This window comes from Benincasa hispida, chromosome 8 (assembly GCF_009727055.1).
Source record: "Benincasa hispida cultivar B227 chromosome 8, ASM972705v1, whole genome shotgun sequence".
Lineage (NCBI taxonomy): Eukaryota > Viridiplantae > Streptophyta > Magnoliopsida > Cucurbitales > Cucurbitaceae > Benincasa > Benincasa hispida.
The window spans coordinates 17,112,158-17,128,334 of NC_052356.1; the positions used below are offsets into that span (position 1 = coordinate 17,112,158).

Here is a 16,177-nt window from a genome sequence, read left to right on the forward strand (position 1 = left end):
CCTAGTGAAGTGAAGTCTCTGTCATGAACGGTGTTATATAACGAGACGTTAACACTTCATGGTCAGGTCTTATACAAACTCTTTGTATAGGACGCCCCCGCTCACATGTCCCCAACACGAATGATCAGGATCAGATCACTGTGACAAGTCACAATGCTTGTGACCATTCCACAAAGCGGGCCGCATCTGTAATGTTACCAGGATAAGGTTTCCCTCCTATATCCATATACTACAGACCATTTTGGTTATCACTCAAGACATGATCCACTTGTATGTCACTACATACATGCTTGAGTCACATACAGATAACCAGAGATTTTATGATTATTGGTTTGTGGTAAAGCAAATAAAACCAGCAACTGAGCAAAATACAAGATGTGAAGTAAATATCATATATTATATAACACAAGCGTTCGTACAAATTATTTATAAATTACAGGACACGAGACTTTAGGGCATCAATCCTAACACAACTCATACATACATACATACATAAATATATTAAAAAAAAAGTTAATTGAGGATGGGGACGGGGACGAGGTGGGGACTTGATTATAATCCCCGATTTGAACCCCATCCTCGATCAAATCGGCCGGGGCGGGGTCCCGTTGAGACCCGTCCCGAGGGAGATTTTTACCAACCCTAAATAAGAAAAAAAAGCTATAGAATGATTGATTAAAAGCTATAAAAAAAAGCTATAAAACTATGTTACAATGATTGTTTCTCAATTTGAGTGTGCGATATGTTATATTTTTATCAACGTGAACCCATGTTTTCAGTTAAAAACATATTAAATTTTTTTGCACCGGTCATTGTTCAGTCATTTTCAAAATTGCTAATACTGTCAATTTGTCATTGATTTAAAATGGTGACACTGGCCATTTCTAAAGATCTCACTTCTCACTTTAATTTTCATATGTATTTGTTAGATACAGTTCTGATGATAAATTGTAATGTTCAAGTTTATGAGGGGTATATTAATAAACCAATATCACGTCTAAATGAGGGGGATCTTGAGGATATGAAAAAAGTTAAGTGTGCTTAATTTGGAGCATTATTATATTAGATGGCCTATTGAAAAATTTCCTAGGAAACATTGTGAATGAGAACAAAGCATGTAGAATGGACCTGTATCGGCTTGTGAGACAGTCTTCATCCTTAAAAGCAATTAAAAGTAAGTTGTGTGTGTGTCTCTCATCCTTACATTATACTAAAAAAAAATGATATAAAACAAGTACTATGATGTCGAGGCGGATCGATTCACCTTACATTATAACAAAACCATCTTTGATAAATTCACCTTAACTATTTAATTGATTAATTTTGACAATGCTATAACTATAATTTTGTAGCCAACATGAACATAGCTCGATTGTCATAAAAAGTTAATGCTTTCAACCTCGAGGTTAGAGGGTTCAATTCCTTCAATCCACATATATACACCATTTTGTTCAACCAATATGTGTGAAACTTATAATTTGAGTTAATTTAACTCTTAAAGTTTCATAAGCCGATACTCTTTTTTATGATTACATTTCAAAATCATCCATACATTTAGTCATAAACATATATAACTTCTTCAAATGCAAGTTTTACAAAATGGACGATTAGAGTAAATGAATAGACGATTCTCAAAGAAAATTATGATTAAAAGTCTAAATTGTTTCGTATTTATAAAAGTTTAGGAGTCTAATTAATACAATTATAAGTTTCAGACGACGGTTTTTTACACAAAACATAATGAATAATATAAATATGACCCACCTACAAAAATTTAAAGTTTAAATTGATATAATCCTAAAGTTTATAAATATAAATCTATATCTACCTAATACTAATAATAAAAGTAAAAACACATCCAATGTTAAATAACAAATTAGCAAAACTTACATGCTGTGGTAGCCCAGCCACATGTTACGCATCCATTAGCTCTTTTAAAATTGTTTTTTTTATAAATAAATCTCATAGTCAGCCACTTCTTCATTTGTTCCTCCTTGGACTCGGGTTATCTTCTTCTCGAATCGCTGGTGGTCTTGTTTTTCTCTCTAGCTCACTGTCTTCGTCCGACCAAGCCTATCGCCTCGTGACTTCAGGATTGGATTCTTATTTTTATTTTGATGACTTTATTTTAAAGTAAGTGATGAGAGAAATGCATTTTCTATACTGAGTTACACTAATGTTGTGGGATTTGTTGTTGTTGTTGTTTTTTTTATTTTCTAATGTTATGTAATGAATTTATGCTTTGATTGTTGTGTTTTGAACACCATTTGCTTGAAGTCATGGAGAAGAGAAGAGATACAAACTTGCCTATCGGCAATTTGGATGATGAAACTGAACTCACAACAAATACTCAACTACTCAATTTTAGGCCTTTCATTTGTAATTGACTATCTAGAAAAGGTTTTGTAATTTACCGTGTATAGAACCCAATCTCTAATTTTTGTAAAGTGGATGGACAATTGAATTAGATTTTGAATAAATGTTTCGAATTTTATTTTTAATAGCAAAAATGTGTATTTATATGTCATTAGGTGTACAATTGAAAGTGTTGAGAGGAATAATTTTTTTCATTTTTGAGAGTTCCAAAAGAAACGGGTATGTTGAAGAGTAGTTTTTTATTTTTTCAGAAAGTGGGCAAAATGGAGCAAAAAAAAAAAAAAAAAAAAAATTTAAAGAAAGCTTTTAGTAAGCAACCAAATTCTAAAGCTTTTAGTAAGCAACCAAATTCTTACTTCTTTTTCACTTGTATATGTTATAAAGCAGTATTGAAGTTTTGAAGAAAAAGTTGAGAGAAAATTGAAACATGAAAAATACCGGAACATGATTGAACGTGGAAAAGTTATTGCTGATGTTTTATGGTTCATCTCGTAAAGTTACTTCACAAGACAAAAGACAAAAATGACGTGAAATTGAGTTCATTTTACATGAAGTTTAATTTCACAAGAAAAAAGATAGAAATGACGTGAAGTTGAGTTCATTTCTCGTGAAGCTTGTCTCCTGCAATTACTTTACAAGACGAACATCACAAGACTATTTAATGAGGGGCAAAATTATCTTTTCACGTGGTGGGTCTCTCCATTTAAATTTGAAAAGTTGGAAATGAAGTTTAAAAAATAGATTTTAGAAAGAATGTTATTCTTGAATAGGAAAAAACTTTTTGGGTTAAAACTGACAATATTCCTAATTTTGAACTATTTCATAAATTAAAATTTTGAAGAGAAGAAGAGAAGAAGAAAAAAAAGTCCCACAATTAAGGAAAAAAGAAAGTTATAAATGTAAAAATATAAAAAGGAAAAAAAGAAACCATAACCTTATAGAGTGGAAAAACGTTGAAAAGTAAAAAATTAAAAAACCAAGAAAAAAAAATGGCAAAAACGTAAAAAAGAAGAATAATAATAATAAAGGAAACAATAATTGCAAAAACATTGAAATGAGGAAAATTTGGAAAACTTAAAATAATTTTTTCTAACTTAATCGAACAGACGCTAACTGTAACAGGAAAGTAGATTATTACAAAAACCATAATTTATACACCAATAAATATTTGATACATGGCTAGGCTACAAAAGATAGAGATAGCCCAGCCAACATGTAGGGATGTTCAAAAAAACCCGATAACCCGACCAATCCAGACTACTCAACCCAAACCATAACGGCTGGGTTGGGTTAGATTTTATTTTGGGTTAGGTTAAAAAATATTAAAAATTAAATTTCGAGAATGGGTCTCGAGTTACCCCGTTTTAAGGTCGAGTTGACCTGACCCAACCCGAATATATATATATATATATATATTTGTGTGTTAAAAAAAAAAGAAAAAGAAATCCCCACGGTCGCAATTGCAAAAGCTCACGCCTCACGGTCTCAACTCGCATCGCACGACGCATGAAACCCTTGACGGCTTGACCTTCACACCTCCACCATCCATGCCCCACGACCACGATCTCTTAGCCATCCACGCCTCACGGCCCCGATCCTTCTGCCGTCCATGCCCCATGGCCCGATCCCTCTGCCGTCCATGCCCCACGGCCCGATCCCTCTGCCATCCATGCCCCACGGCCCGATCCCTCTGCCGTCCTACACGTCTTGACCCACAATCTGTCGTCCTTCATGCCTCTGCCTCATATCTGTCGTCCTTCATGCCTCCGCCTCTGATCCAACGTCCTTCACGCCATATCTTCGCCGTCCATTTCAGTCTCATAAAAAAAAAAAATCGATGACCCAACCCAAAATTTTTGGGTTGGGTTGACTCTTAAAAAATGAACCGATAGGTTCACTTTAAAAGAGTTTGGACTTAAAATTCAAATTACCAATAAAAGGGAATGATCATAAAATGCTTCTATTATTAAGTAGTAAAGTGACCAACATAATAAGTTTATATAGAAGACTCATTATGAACAAAAAATAAACAGTTCAATAACTACTTAACAAAATTCTTAGAGCTGATGAAATTAGCTGCAACAAACATAATAAACTTACAAACAAATTTACTATTAATGAGCTCTCTTGATACCTCCCTCAAGTCTATGTGTTGAGAAGAACACACATTGAGCTTGTCTTTTAATGGAAGACAGGACTTAGGAGATAATGGCTTGGTGAAAACATTTGCAATTTAAGCACTAGATGGAAGATGTTGAACTTTGATCTTCCTTTGTTGCACAAGATCTTGAACAAAATAAATGTCTATCTCAACATGTTTTGTACGAGAATGAAGAATAGATTTGCACTTAAGTGGACAACACTCAAATTATCACACCATAAGGTTAGAGACTGTGAGAGGGTAATATGCAAGTCAGTGAACAAGGAATGTAGCCATACTAATTATGATGTAGCAAGGGCTAAACTTCTGTATTCAGCTTCAATGCTTGATCGAGAGATGATCCTTTGTTTCCTTGAAGCCCATAAGTTACCTCCAAAATATACACAAACATTAGAAGTTGATTTTCGATCATCTGGATCTGAGGCCTAGTTGGCATCAACAAAACCTTGAATAATCAAATCTTTTGGCTTCTGGAACAACAATCCTTGCTCAAGTGTTCCTGCTAAGTACCTTAGAATACGTTTGACAGTTTGCTAATGAAAATGATTTGGAGAATGCATAAATTGATAAACTTTATTCACATTATATGAGATTTATGGTCTTGTTAAGGTGACATATTGTAATGCTCCAACTATACTCCTATACAACCATACAACAGCAAACCTTTCACCATGAAAAGCCGATAAAATTACAGGCCCACTAACCATTGGAGTAGCAATAGCATTGGCAGCTTATATTTATACTTTATGTAACATAATTCAACAAACCCAAATAAATCACCAGACTATATATTTCTTCTGGGATAGAAATAAATCACCAGACTCAGGGTAAAAGACCTCAACACCCAAAAAATAATTCAACAAACCCAAATCTTTAAGAGAAAATTTATTGTCCAATGCAGAAATCAGCTTATCAATCATAAAAGAAGAACTTCCAGTGATAACAATATCATCAACATATATGAGAATATAGCAAAATACCCCATTTTTGTTATAAATCAGCAAAGAAGAATCAGCCTTAGATTTTTGAAACCCTTGCTGATGAAGAAAGGATGTTAAGCACTCAAACCAAGCACGAGGCGCATGCTTTAAACCATAAAAGGCTTTCTTTAGCTTGCAAACCTTCGTAAGAGCTGACTTATCAATCATTCCTGGTGGTTGAGTCATGTATACTTCATCTTCTAATATACCATGAAGAAAAGCATTGTTAATATCAACTTGTCTCAAATTCCATCCATAATGCAATGTAAAAGTAAATAACACACGAATAGTAATTGGTTTTATAACCGGACTTAAAGGTTTCTGTATAATCAAGATCAGCAACTTGATTATATCCTTGAGAAACTAACCGAGCTTTATATCAAGAAATAGAGCCATATGAATTTCTTTTGATTTTGAAGACCCATTTGCATCCAATGACCTTTTTATCAGAAGGTTGAGATTCCAAGGACCATGTATCATTAGTAATCAGAGCCTTATACTCTTCTGTCATGGCTTGAACCCAATGAGGACATCATTAGGCTGCTTTAACATTTGGAGGCTTCTCTTGTACATACTCCATAACAAGTACGTTGGGTTTAAAAATACCATTTTTTCTTCAAGTAACCATGGGATGTTGATTAACAACAAAGGAAGAATTCGGCAAAGGTGCAGGAGTGAATGATTGTTCTTGTTCATGTGGAACTTTTAAGGTAGGATGCTCAGATTGTGGATATGAGTTTGGAATAGAGGGTATGGAAGACACCTAGGGTAAAGAAGGATCATTTTGTGGAGAAGAAGAAATGAAAGAATCTGAAGGTGCAGTCAAAGAACTGTTAGAGGAGGGATCAGAACAGGAAACAGGAGGCTGGACATTAGTCTTTGGGCAATCAGATATTACCGCAGGACTGTTGGGTAAAACAGTGATGATAGGACAATGGACTGACGAATTCAGCTGGTTATTTAATGGCTGATGTTGATGTATAATAAGGGGTTTTGAAACAAAGGCTGTTGGAGAAGACTTTTGTGTACGATTGTGAATAAAAGAGGAAGTAAGAAACTGTGACTCATAAAAAAGGACATGTCTTGAAATGTACACTCTTCCTGATTGAGAAAACATTTATAGCTCTTGTGAAGAGAGTTGTATCCTAAGAATAGACATGGAGTAGATCGAGGATCAAGTTTATGTTGGTTATAAGGCCTCAAGGATGGATAACATAAGCAACCAAATGTTTTAATAAAGGAATAGTGAGGTTTAATGCCAAAATTCTTCTTTAAATGAGATATTTGTTGATGGACTATTGTTGGAAGTCTATTGATCAAATATACTGCAGTAGAAAAGGCATCATCCCAGAACTCAAAAGATAAAGAGGAATGTGACAGCAAAGCCAAACCAGTTTCTACAATGTGTCTATGTTTTCTTTCTACCAGACCATTTTGTTGGGAAGTATGAGGACAAGTCAATCTATGTTGAATACCTTAAGATTTTAGATAAGGAGTGAAGGAATAAAAATCACCTCCTCCATCAGTTTGAAGATAAAGTAAAGGGTGCCCTAGAAGTTTTTCTACAGTTTGTTTGGAAGATAAGAAAACATTAAAAGCCTCATTTTTAGTTCTAAGAAAGTAAATCCATGTAAATCTTGAAAAGGCATCAACAAAACTAATATAATATTTGAATCCATTCCTAGAAGTTTGATAGGATGGTCCCCATACATCTGTTACAACTAATTGTAGAGGTCTTGAATAAGTAGTTTGAGAGTTGAAAAAAGGAAGATTATGAGTTTTAGCTATTGCACAATCATGACAAAGAGAGAATGTATTTTTATTGGAATTTTAAATATTACAAGATTGAAGAACATGCGTAACAGTAGGTAAGCTTGGATGTCCTAATCTATTATGTCATATCTCTAGTAAAGAAAGAACAGAGGATTGATTTTTATTACACTTGGTGATTGTTATGTGAAGAACTTGATGAGTAGCTTTAGGTACGAACTTGTGCTTGGAGAGAAACTTTTGGGACTTAGCCTTTTCCATTGCAAAACAATAGAGTCCATCAACAAAATTTCCTTTGAGAAGAGTTCGGCCATTGAGATCCTTCACAAAGCAAACATTAGAGTGAAATTCAAAGTAAACATGGTTGTCTTTAACAAACTGACTGACACTTATAAGACTTTTGGTTATTTTGGGAACATGAAGAAGATTTTTGAGCTGAAAGACAGTGTTTGAAAAGGCATAAGATTGTATAAAGGAAGTCCCAATACAAGAAACATTCAAACTTGCACCATTGCCTACAAAAACCTTGCTGTCACCAAGATATTCAGTACCAAAAGTGAGATTAAATGCATCATTTGTGACGTGATTAGTGGCTTCGGAGTCTGGATACCACTGGTTTTCCCTGTTGAGATCATTTTGTATAGACAGAGTATTCACATATGAATTCCCTATATGTTGTCCTTGATGATTGGAAGAAGTACGTTGTGTATTATTGCTTGAGTTTGGTCCATGAAACCATTTCTCAAGAAGAAGATAACACTTAAGAGCAGTGTATCCAAACTTGCCACAAACTTGACATTGAGGTTTACTATTATTGTTCCAAAATCTTCTATTCTACTTGCCATTTAAATTCTTACTTCTTCTGGTACCTTCAGCATTATTATTATTGGGTTGAAAAGGAGAAGAATAAGGTTGTTTGGATAGAGTTTGTTTGGTTAGATTGACTGAAGGGATAGAACCATCAATATTCACAAGGCTATGTCTCACAACACGATTTTCTTGAGCAAGCAACTGAGAATAAATCCTTTGTAAAGAAGGGTATTCATCCTTGTCTGTGATGACAGAAACAGTAGAGTCATACTCAGGTCCCAAACCAGCTAGAATATGCATAACATGATCTTCATGAGAGATAGATCAACTGACGACCTTTAATGAATCAACCAAGTTTTTAATCTTCTGAAAATACTCCTCCAACTTCATATTGCATTTCTTCATTGTCCCCAATTTTTCTTTTAAATCAAGTACTCGAGCCATATTACGTGAAGCAAAACGTGCAAGAACACTCCATAACTTTTGAGATGTAGAGCAATCCAGCATTTTGGACAAAATTTCTTTTGACATTGCGCCAAGAAGCCAAGAAATGATGGGATTTTCTTGTCGTACCCAATAATCATATTCTGGATTAAGAATCCTTGAAGAAGAAGAAGATGGGGAATCAGTTGATGGAAATCTTGGTGGAGCAAGAGATCGTGGATCAATAAATCGCTCAAGCCCATACCCTTGTAGTGTCATTGTAATCTGAAGCTTCCACGATAGAAAATTACTTTCTTCCAATTTCATGGTAGTAATTTTGCTGCCAGGATCGATTACTTTAAGGGGCAGGGAAGACGAGATTGTTTTAGAAGAAAATTGATCTCTAATTAGAGTATCCATGTCCAAGAAGGCTTGCCAAAGAAGAAGAGAGGGAATTTTTTTTTTTTTTTTTTGATAGTTTAGACTTAGAGCTCTGATACCATAAAAGAGTTTGGACTTAAAATTCAGATTACCAATAATAGGGAATGATCACAAAATGCTTCTATTATTAAGTAATGAAGTGATTAATATAATGAATTTATATAGAAGACTCATTATGAACCGAAAATAAATAGTTCAGCAACTACCTAACAAAATTCTTAGAGTTGATGAAATTAATTGCAACAAACCTAATAAGCTTACAAACAAATTTACTATTAGTGAACTTTTTTGATACACTTAAAGTCAACCCGAATTTTCAAGTTGATCCACAAAATGCCTCCAATTCGATCCAACCTAACCCATGTACATCCCTACCAACATTTAAACTTTGCTATTTAGTTTTGCTCATAATAAATAGACAAAGAACGATTCTATTGCCAAGGTCTCACATTTTCCCGTTCACTTTATCGGGATCCAAACAAACTCCAACAATAAAATAAATTAATTATTTAAAAAAAAGTAGTGGGCCCACTAATCAAGCCCGCGAAAAAGAACAAAAAATAATCACACGATCCAGCCCCGAAAAAAAATAAAAATAAACTCCTCCATATATATTCATGCAACGATCTTTTCCTTTTTCCCATTCCTATTAGGGTTTCTTCTTCCGGCAAAATTTGTCCCCCAAATCTTCCACCATGGTTCTCAAGCCCACCAGAGCTCAAAAGAAAGCTCAATACGACCAGAAACTCTGCCGTCTTCTCGAAGAGTATTCTCAGGTCCTCATCGTCGGCGCCGATAATGTCGGCTCTAACCAGCTTCAGAGCATTCGCAAAGGCCTTCGTGGCGATTCCATTGTTCTTATGGGTAAGAACACCATGATGAAACGCTCCATCAGAATCCATTCTGAAAAGACTGGTAACTCCGCCGTCACCAACCTCCTCCCTCATCTTGTGGTACGGATTCTCCCCCCATCTCTTTAACTCTATTTTGATTTTTGTTGTCTCGTTTTAATTTGAATGAGTTTTCTTCCATCTATAGGGAAACGTTGGCTTGATCTTCACTAAAGGAGATTTGAAAGAAGTGAAGGAAGAAGTTGCTAAATATAAGGTATGGGTTTATTTCATTTTCGCTTTCTACATTGTCTGAGGTTAGATCGGTAATTTCGGTAAAAGTTATGTGCTAGGTTTCTGATTTGTCTTTTACTTATTCTTAGGTTTTATTGTTCTGATTAAATATTTATCATTGTAAATATAATATTCTGCGGATTATTTCACGATGATAACTTTATGATGGTTTGTTGATAAAAATGAATTGATCGTTGAGAGATGTATAGGACTTGAATGATACTGCATCATAATGTAATAATCAAGTGTAGTTTTCCCTTCTAAAAATTGAAACCACTAATTGGGTTAGGAAAAGAAAATGTGACAAATTTGAATAATAATGTTCAAGCAAATGTGACCCATAATTTATTATATTGATGCCTGCAGTTCATGGTTCAATTTAGTTAGATTATTTGGAGGAAGACTGTTTTACCTATTTTGGTTTTAAAGATTCAACCTTTAGTTTGTTTTGGTTTTTAGAGTGCACGTGTTGATTTCACATTGTTTAATCTAATTTGTTAAAAAAAATTTATTCAACGGGGTTGCCACAATGCAACTCGATATAAACTTGAGGTACTTCTGTCTTATATGTCAAGGATGAAAGTGCCTAATGACCTCCTCGAATAATTTCAATGCTTTACACCACATATTGTTTTTTTTTTTTTTTTTTTTTTTTTTACAATTTTTATACATTTATGCATCTGTGGAAACAGGTGGGAGCCCCAGCTCGTGTTGGCCTTGTTGCACCAATTGACGTGATTGTTCCTCCAGGAAACACTGGACTCGATCCTTCCCAGACATCTTTCTTTCAGGTTTCTTATAAACTAATTACCTCCATTTTAAACCATTCAACTTCGAAAAGGATCAACTTGACAATCAAATTGATCTCAGGTGCTGAACATCCCAACAAAGATTAACAAAGGAACAGTCGAAATCATCACTCCTGTGGAGCTAATCAAGAAAGGAGACAAAGTTGGCTCATCCGAGGCTGCTCTTCTCTCTAAGCTTGGGATAAGGCCCTTCTCTTATGGTCTCATTGTCCTCTCTGTCTATGACAATGGTTCTGTTTTCGATCCAGAGGTGCTTGATCTTACAGAAGAAGATCTTCTTGAGAAATTTCTTGCTGGGGTTTCCATGGTCGCCTCTCTGTCTCTTGCTGTGTCTTTCCCAACTCTTGCCGCTGCTCCCCACATGCTCATCAACGCCTATAAGAATGCTCTTGCTGTCGCTGTCGCTACTGACTATTCGTTCCCTCAGGCTGATGAAATCAAAGAATACTTGAAGGTTCGTTAGCTTCGAGCTTTTTTAGACACATTTATATATCAAAAACTTATATATAATTTTGGTGTCTGAAGTTTTAGTTTTCAACCGCGTTCTATTTAGATCCAGTTTTGGTTTGATCTCATCAATTACTTTCTAAATTGAACCTTCTTTTAATAGTTAAAACGTCAACTTTAGCCTTCAAATTTGTTAAGTTGTACGTTCTTTAGTCCCTATGATAGAAGTTATGATCTGAACAAGTTTGATTGTGATAAATGTCTGGCTTATTAGTATACTGCCATGTTTTTATAGAAAATACTGTATATATATATACACGTCAAATACAAAAATGTGTGTTATGGGAATTTGAACTTCCAGCTAGTACATGCCAATTACCACATAAGTCACTACTAACTTTTGAATATGGCGTATTTTTATTGGCATTTTAGTGGGATCCACATATGTTAGACATTTTTGTAGGGTCCATCTATCTGTTAAATGCAATAGTCAAAAGTATATATTAACTGGAAAGAATGCATGTGTATTAGGAGATACAAATGAGTTATATTTTAAAATGATAATGTGACATATTTGGTATGATGAAAAATGTTGTAGGATCCAAACAAGTTTGCAGCTGCAGCAGCTCCTGCTGCGGTGGCCGAGTCCGGAGGTGCTGCTGCGGCGGCCCCTGCCGCCCAGGAAGAAAAGAAGGAAGAACCGGAGGAAGAGTCGGATGAGGATATGATCATGGGTCTGTTTGATTAAGTTCACAGTTAAGAACATTATTCTAATCCATCTAGTTTGTATGTCTTTTTGTTTATATGGTCAGAGATATTTTCCGCTGGTTTATCAAATTTGTGGTGAGAATTTGATGCCTTTTTCTGTTTATTTTGTGAACATAACCACACATTTTATCATGAATGGTGGTTGAGTAGTAACTCCTTTTTTAAACATTAGAACTCTACTTTATAATATGCTCCACTGAAGAACTAGTCCTTAAAAAAAACGTGTTTGCAGTCTTTTACGACCAAAATATTTATTTAATTGAAGCTCTTTTTTCCCTCGTTTTTTCCAAGTTTATGTTGTCTATTATCAGTCAGCTTGGCGGCATTCTATAATGGTTAAAATGTTAAAATATCCTTTTGGCATTGGACTTTAAAATTTTTTCAATTTTTTCTTTTTTAATAAAACAAAAGGATTGGTTACCTACCACATTTTTACTATAAATTTTGAAAATATATTTACATATTGTATTTCTTTACATGAAAATCAGTATTATTGTTTGATCAATTTCAAAAAAAAGGATTATCCTTGAACGACTAAATTTGAGATCTATTATAAGTACGAAAAATAAAATTGGATTATTGAAAGTGTAGGTATCGTTTGGTAATTATTTGATTTTTTATTTTTGGTTTTTTGAAAATTAAGCCTGTTTTTTTTTTTTTTTTTTTCTATTTTTTACAATGATTTGTATTTTTATCAAACACAATAGTTGAATTTTTAGTTAAATTCTAAAAACAAAAACAAGATTTTAAAAGTTAGTTTTTTAGTTTTAAAATTTTGGTTTGGTTTTTTAAACCATTTGTAAAAAGTAGATAACTATAAAAGATGAAAGAATTCTGGAGACTAATAGTTTTAAAAAACCAAAACAAAAAAATCAAAATGGTTACAAAACGAAATTTTAGGGATTAAAATTGAACAAATATTAAAGTACGAGGAAGAAAAAGGTATTTTAACTTGGTTAAAATTATTAAATTGTCTTGTGGTTTATATTTGTGCAGTTTCATTTTTACCCTTACTATTGAGTATCCACACATTGATAGGTACCTAATGAATTGGAGCCTAAATTTAAGAGAGATTTTAAAGCTAAAAGGGGCCGTTGGGTGAGTTGAGTTAATAATTATTATAGGAGGAGAGTAATGGAGGGAATTTAATGAATAACGAGATCATAAACCTCTTTAATTATTGGTCCAAACTTAGGGACCAAATGCCTCAAAAATGATTAAATTTTCAACTTTTTGTTTAAAATAAGAACTATTTTTTTAGTCCCTAAATAGGTGCATTTGATCATTAACTTTTTTAAAAGTCCTCCTTTCATTAGTTAGATATTTTTTTATTTTTATTTTTAAAATAATAATTCAAAAAAAAATTATGCACTATTGTGAACTTGAGGAGTTTGGAATACGGATACTAATAAAATATAATATTAAAATTAATACAACTTAATATAATAATAAAATAAATTAAACACAATATATAAATATATGAAATAAATAAATAACAACTGTAAATAAAATAAAAATGATGAATTTCTCCACTTTCTCCGATCTTGTTGAATTTTATGTAATGTGTGTATCCCAAAACTCGGTGGGGGCATGACACATAGTCAATGGATGTTAAAAATGAGTATCTAATGAGCATCTATTATCATAATATTTATAATACTCCCTCTTAGATGTCATTATATAAATAAAATATGCCTCGTTAAAACCAGAAAAAAAAAAAAAAAAACTATTAGAAACAAAATCCTAGTGAAGGAAAAAGAGTACATATTTCATATAATCTAATGCTCTTGAAAAGAATATAACATATTTACTCCCTTCATAGACACATCATTTGAGATCTCTGAGTCGCCGCATTCTAATATTGTGCATTGATAGCTTGTAGAAATACAAGCTATTGTAGCCTTTTACTTAGAATTATGAGGGCTAATAAGCAGAATATGCGTCAATAATACGAGGAATTCATGTGGAAAAGTGAGCTTGCGTCGACCAGCACAAAAAATCCTCATTAACCCTATATCATGCGTTATTCCGCATCAAAGTATCTATTTTTGCAAATATTGCAGGAATTGATCGCATGCGTTGGTCCCAGACCGCCACAAGGCTGACCACAAGTGTTGATCGTCATAAAGACTAGTTCGTCGCATGGAATGCTGTGTCCACAGAGTGATAATCGTGATAGAAGGCTGATCGCAAAGTAGGTAGAATGCGTTGACACTTCAGGAGAAACAAGCATGAACACATACCTTAGGAGTATCAACAAGATAAGGTGATACTGACATTTCCCATACCGCGACAGAGGCAGCAACGAGTCAAAATGGGGTATCAGAGTTGTCAGCGTTTGAGCTCTATAAATAGAGCCTTGGATCTTAACTTCAAACTATCCAACTTTCTACCTTAAGGCAGATTCTTGTGATTACAGATGAGAGCATGAGTAAGATTTTCTTTGAAAATTCTTCACCTCCACAGCCCCTTCCGAGTGACGATCAGAGTGTTGCCAGAGATAGAGCTCGAGAGAGACTTCTCCACCATTCATCCATGGCGCCACCAGTAGCCTTGACGCATTTCGGATGAAAAAGCAAGAGATTGCTTACATCTAGCCTTTCACCTCTCCTCTTATCTCTAAATTGTATTACATTTTGGCTTAAGACATTAATACATTTTGTAATCAATGCATCTATTCCTTCCTTCAGCACGATCTTCATCATCTTCTTCTTCTTTATCATCGTCTACATTCATCGTTTAGTTAAGTATTGAAGATATTTGCATACTCAGTCATATGGCCTGAGGATATGATGCATGTAGCAACCCTTCGAGAGGTGTGTGTTGCACGAGTATAGTGAGTTAATCCTCTTTGCTTAGTATGAGGCTGTTGCAATGCTTGCCTATGAGCTGATTAGCTGCAACTAACTGTCCGAGAGGGTAAGTAGTGGAACACACTAAAGCAAGGTAAGCTTTGTTCCTAGAGATAGGAACGGTATTTTGCTTGACGCAACCATGCATTATAGAGATATAAGCATGCGGCTAACCATCGAGAGGTATGCATGCGTTAGTGTGGCGAGCTAGGATTACTCAAGCGACCAAACATAAAGCCACCTTATTATGCGTTAACAGTTGCTGCATCTCTACCAATTTTCATTGTTAAACTTTCATTGCTCAATCTGTTTAGTTAGGAGTAGGAGTAGCGTATAATCCTTTAACTTCTATCTTTTTACTTTTATTCACCGCCTCAGACGCATTACTTCACAAACATCATTTAGTTACAAGTCTCTGTATTCGACCTCGAATCATACCGAGAAACTTGCGTTCTCGTTATACTTAGCGAGACAACAAGAAAACTAGCGGAAAAAATGCATGGTCATTGCATACGCGCTTAATGCATATTGCATATTTTTCAATCCAACGCATGACTATCGACGCATGGAGGTTAATGCATAGCATGAGACAAGTGCATTTTTCCTCTCCCTTTTCCTCCGAACGTGCACCAATTTCTCAAAGGTTATGGTTGATAATGATTTTGTAAATAAGTCTGCTAGGTTATCCTTCAGACAAATTTGTTGTACAGTGATGTTACCATTTTCTTCAAGATCATAAGTGTAGAAAAGTTTGGGTGAAATATGTTTTGTTCTATCTCTTTTAATATATCCTCATTTGATTTGAGATATGCATGCTATGTTGTCTTCGTATAATATCGTTGGAAGATTGTTACTAGAAGAAAAACTACATGTTCCAAGAATTTTAGCATGATTTGAGGAAGTAGTCGTTATGGTCTGTTTCACTGATCGTCATGATATAAAAATTCATCTCCATGTACTAAGGATCCTATTTAAGATCCAGCTTGTATAGTTAGATAACTAACATGCATCTTCACAACCAACTAGATCATAATTATATTTATTAAAATAAAATAAATCAATATAAAAAAATTCTCAAATAAAACGTACCATATGTTTAACTCTACTCCAATATCATCTTTTTGGACGAATATCGTATATATGTAACAAAATTACTAAAAAATACTACAAAGTGCAATGGGTAAACTAGTCAAGCTAATTGAAGGACTGTGTGGTC

General features: G+C 34.2%; 1 protein-coding gene across 1 annotated transcript; it reads left to right on the top strand.

Annotated features, from left to right (window-relative positions):
* Positions 1–9,583: 9,583 nt before the first annotated feature.
* Positions 9,584–12,329, top strand: LOC120083571 (60S acidic ribosomal protein P0-like). Its single transcript, XM_039039390.1, has 5 exons — positions 9,584–9,914; positions 10,000–10,068; positions 10,778–10,876; positions 10,956–11,348; positions 11,940–12,329. The coding sequence occupies exons 1-5, from the start codon at positions 9,657–9,659 to the stop codon at positions 12,087–12,089; spliced, it is 969 nt and encodes a 322-aa protein (XP_038895318.1). The 5' UTR covers positions 9,584–9,656; the 3' UTR covers positions 12,090–12,329.
* Positions 12,330–16,177: the final 3,848 nt, after the last annotated feature.

Coding starts and splice junctions, on each gene's coding strand:
- LOC120083571 (XM_039039390.1), top strand. CDS start 9,657: ATGGTTCTCAAGCCCACCAGAGCTCAAAAGAAAGCTCAATACGACCAG. Junction 9,915..9,999: donor ACCTCCTCCCTCATCTTGTG/GTACGGATTCTC, acceptor TTCCATCTATAG/GGAAACGTTGGCTTGATCTT. Junction 11,349..11,939: donor AAATCAAAGAATACTTGAAG/GTTCGTTAGCTT, acceptor AAAATGTTGTAG/GATCCAAACAAGTTTGCAGC.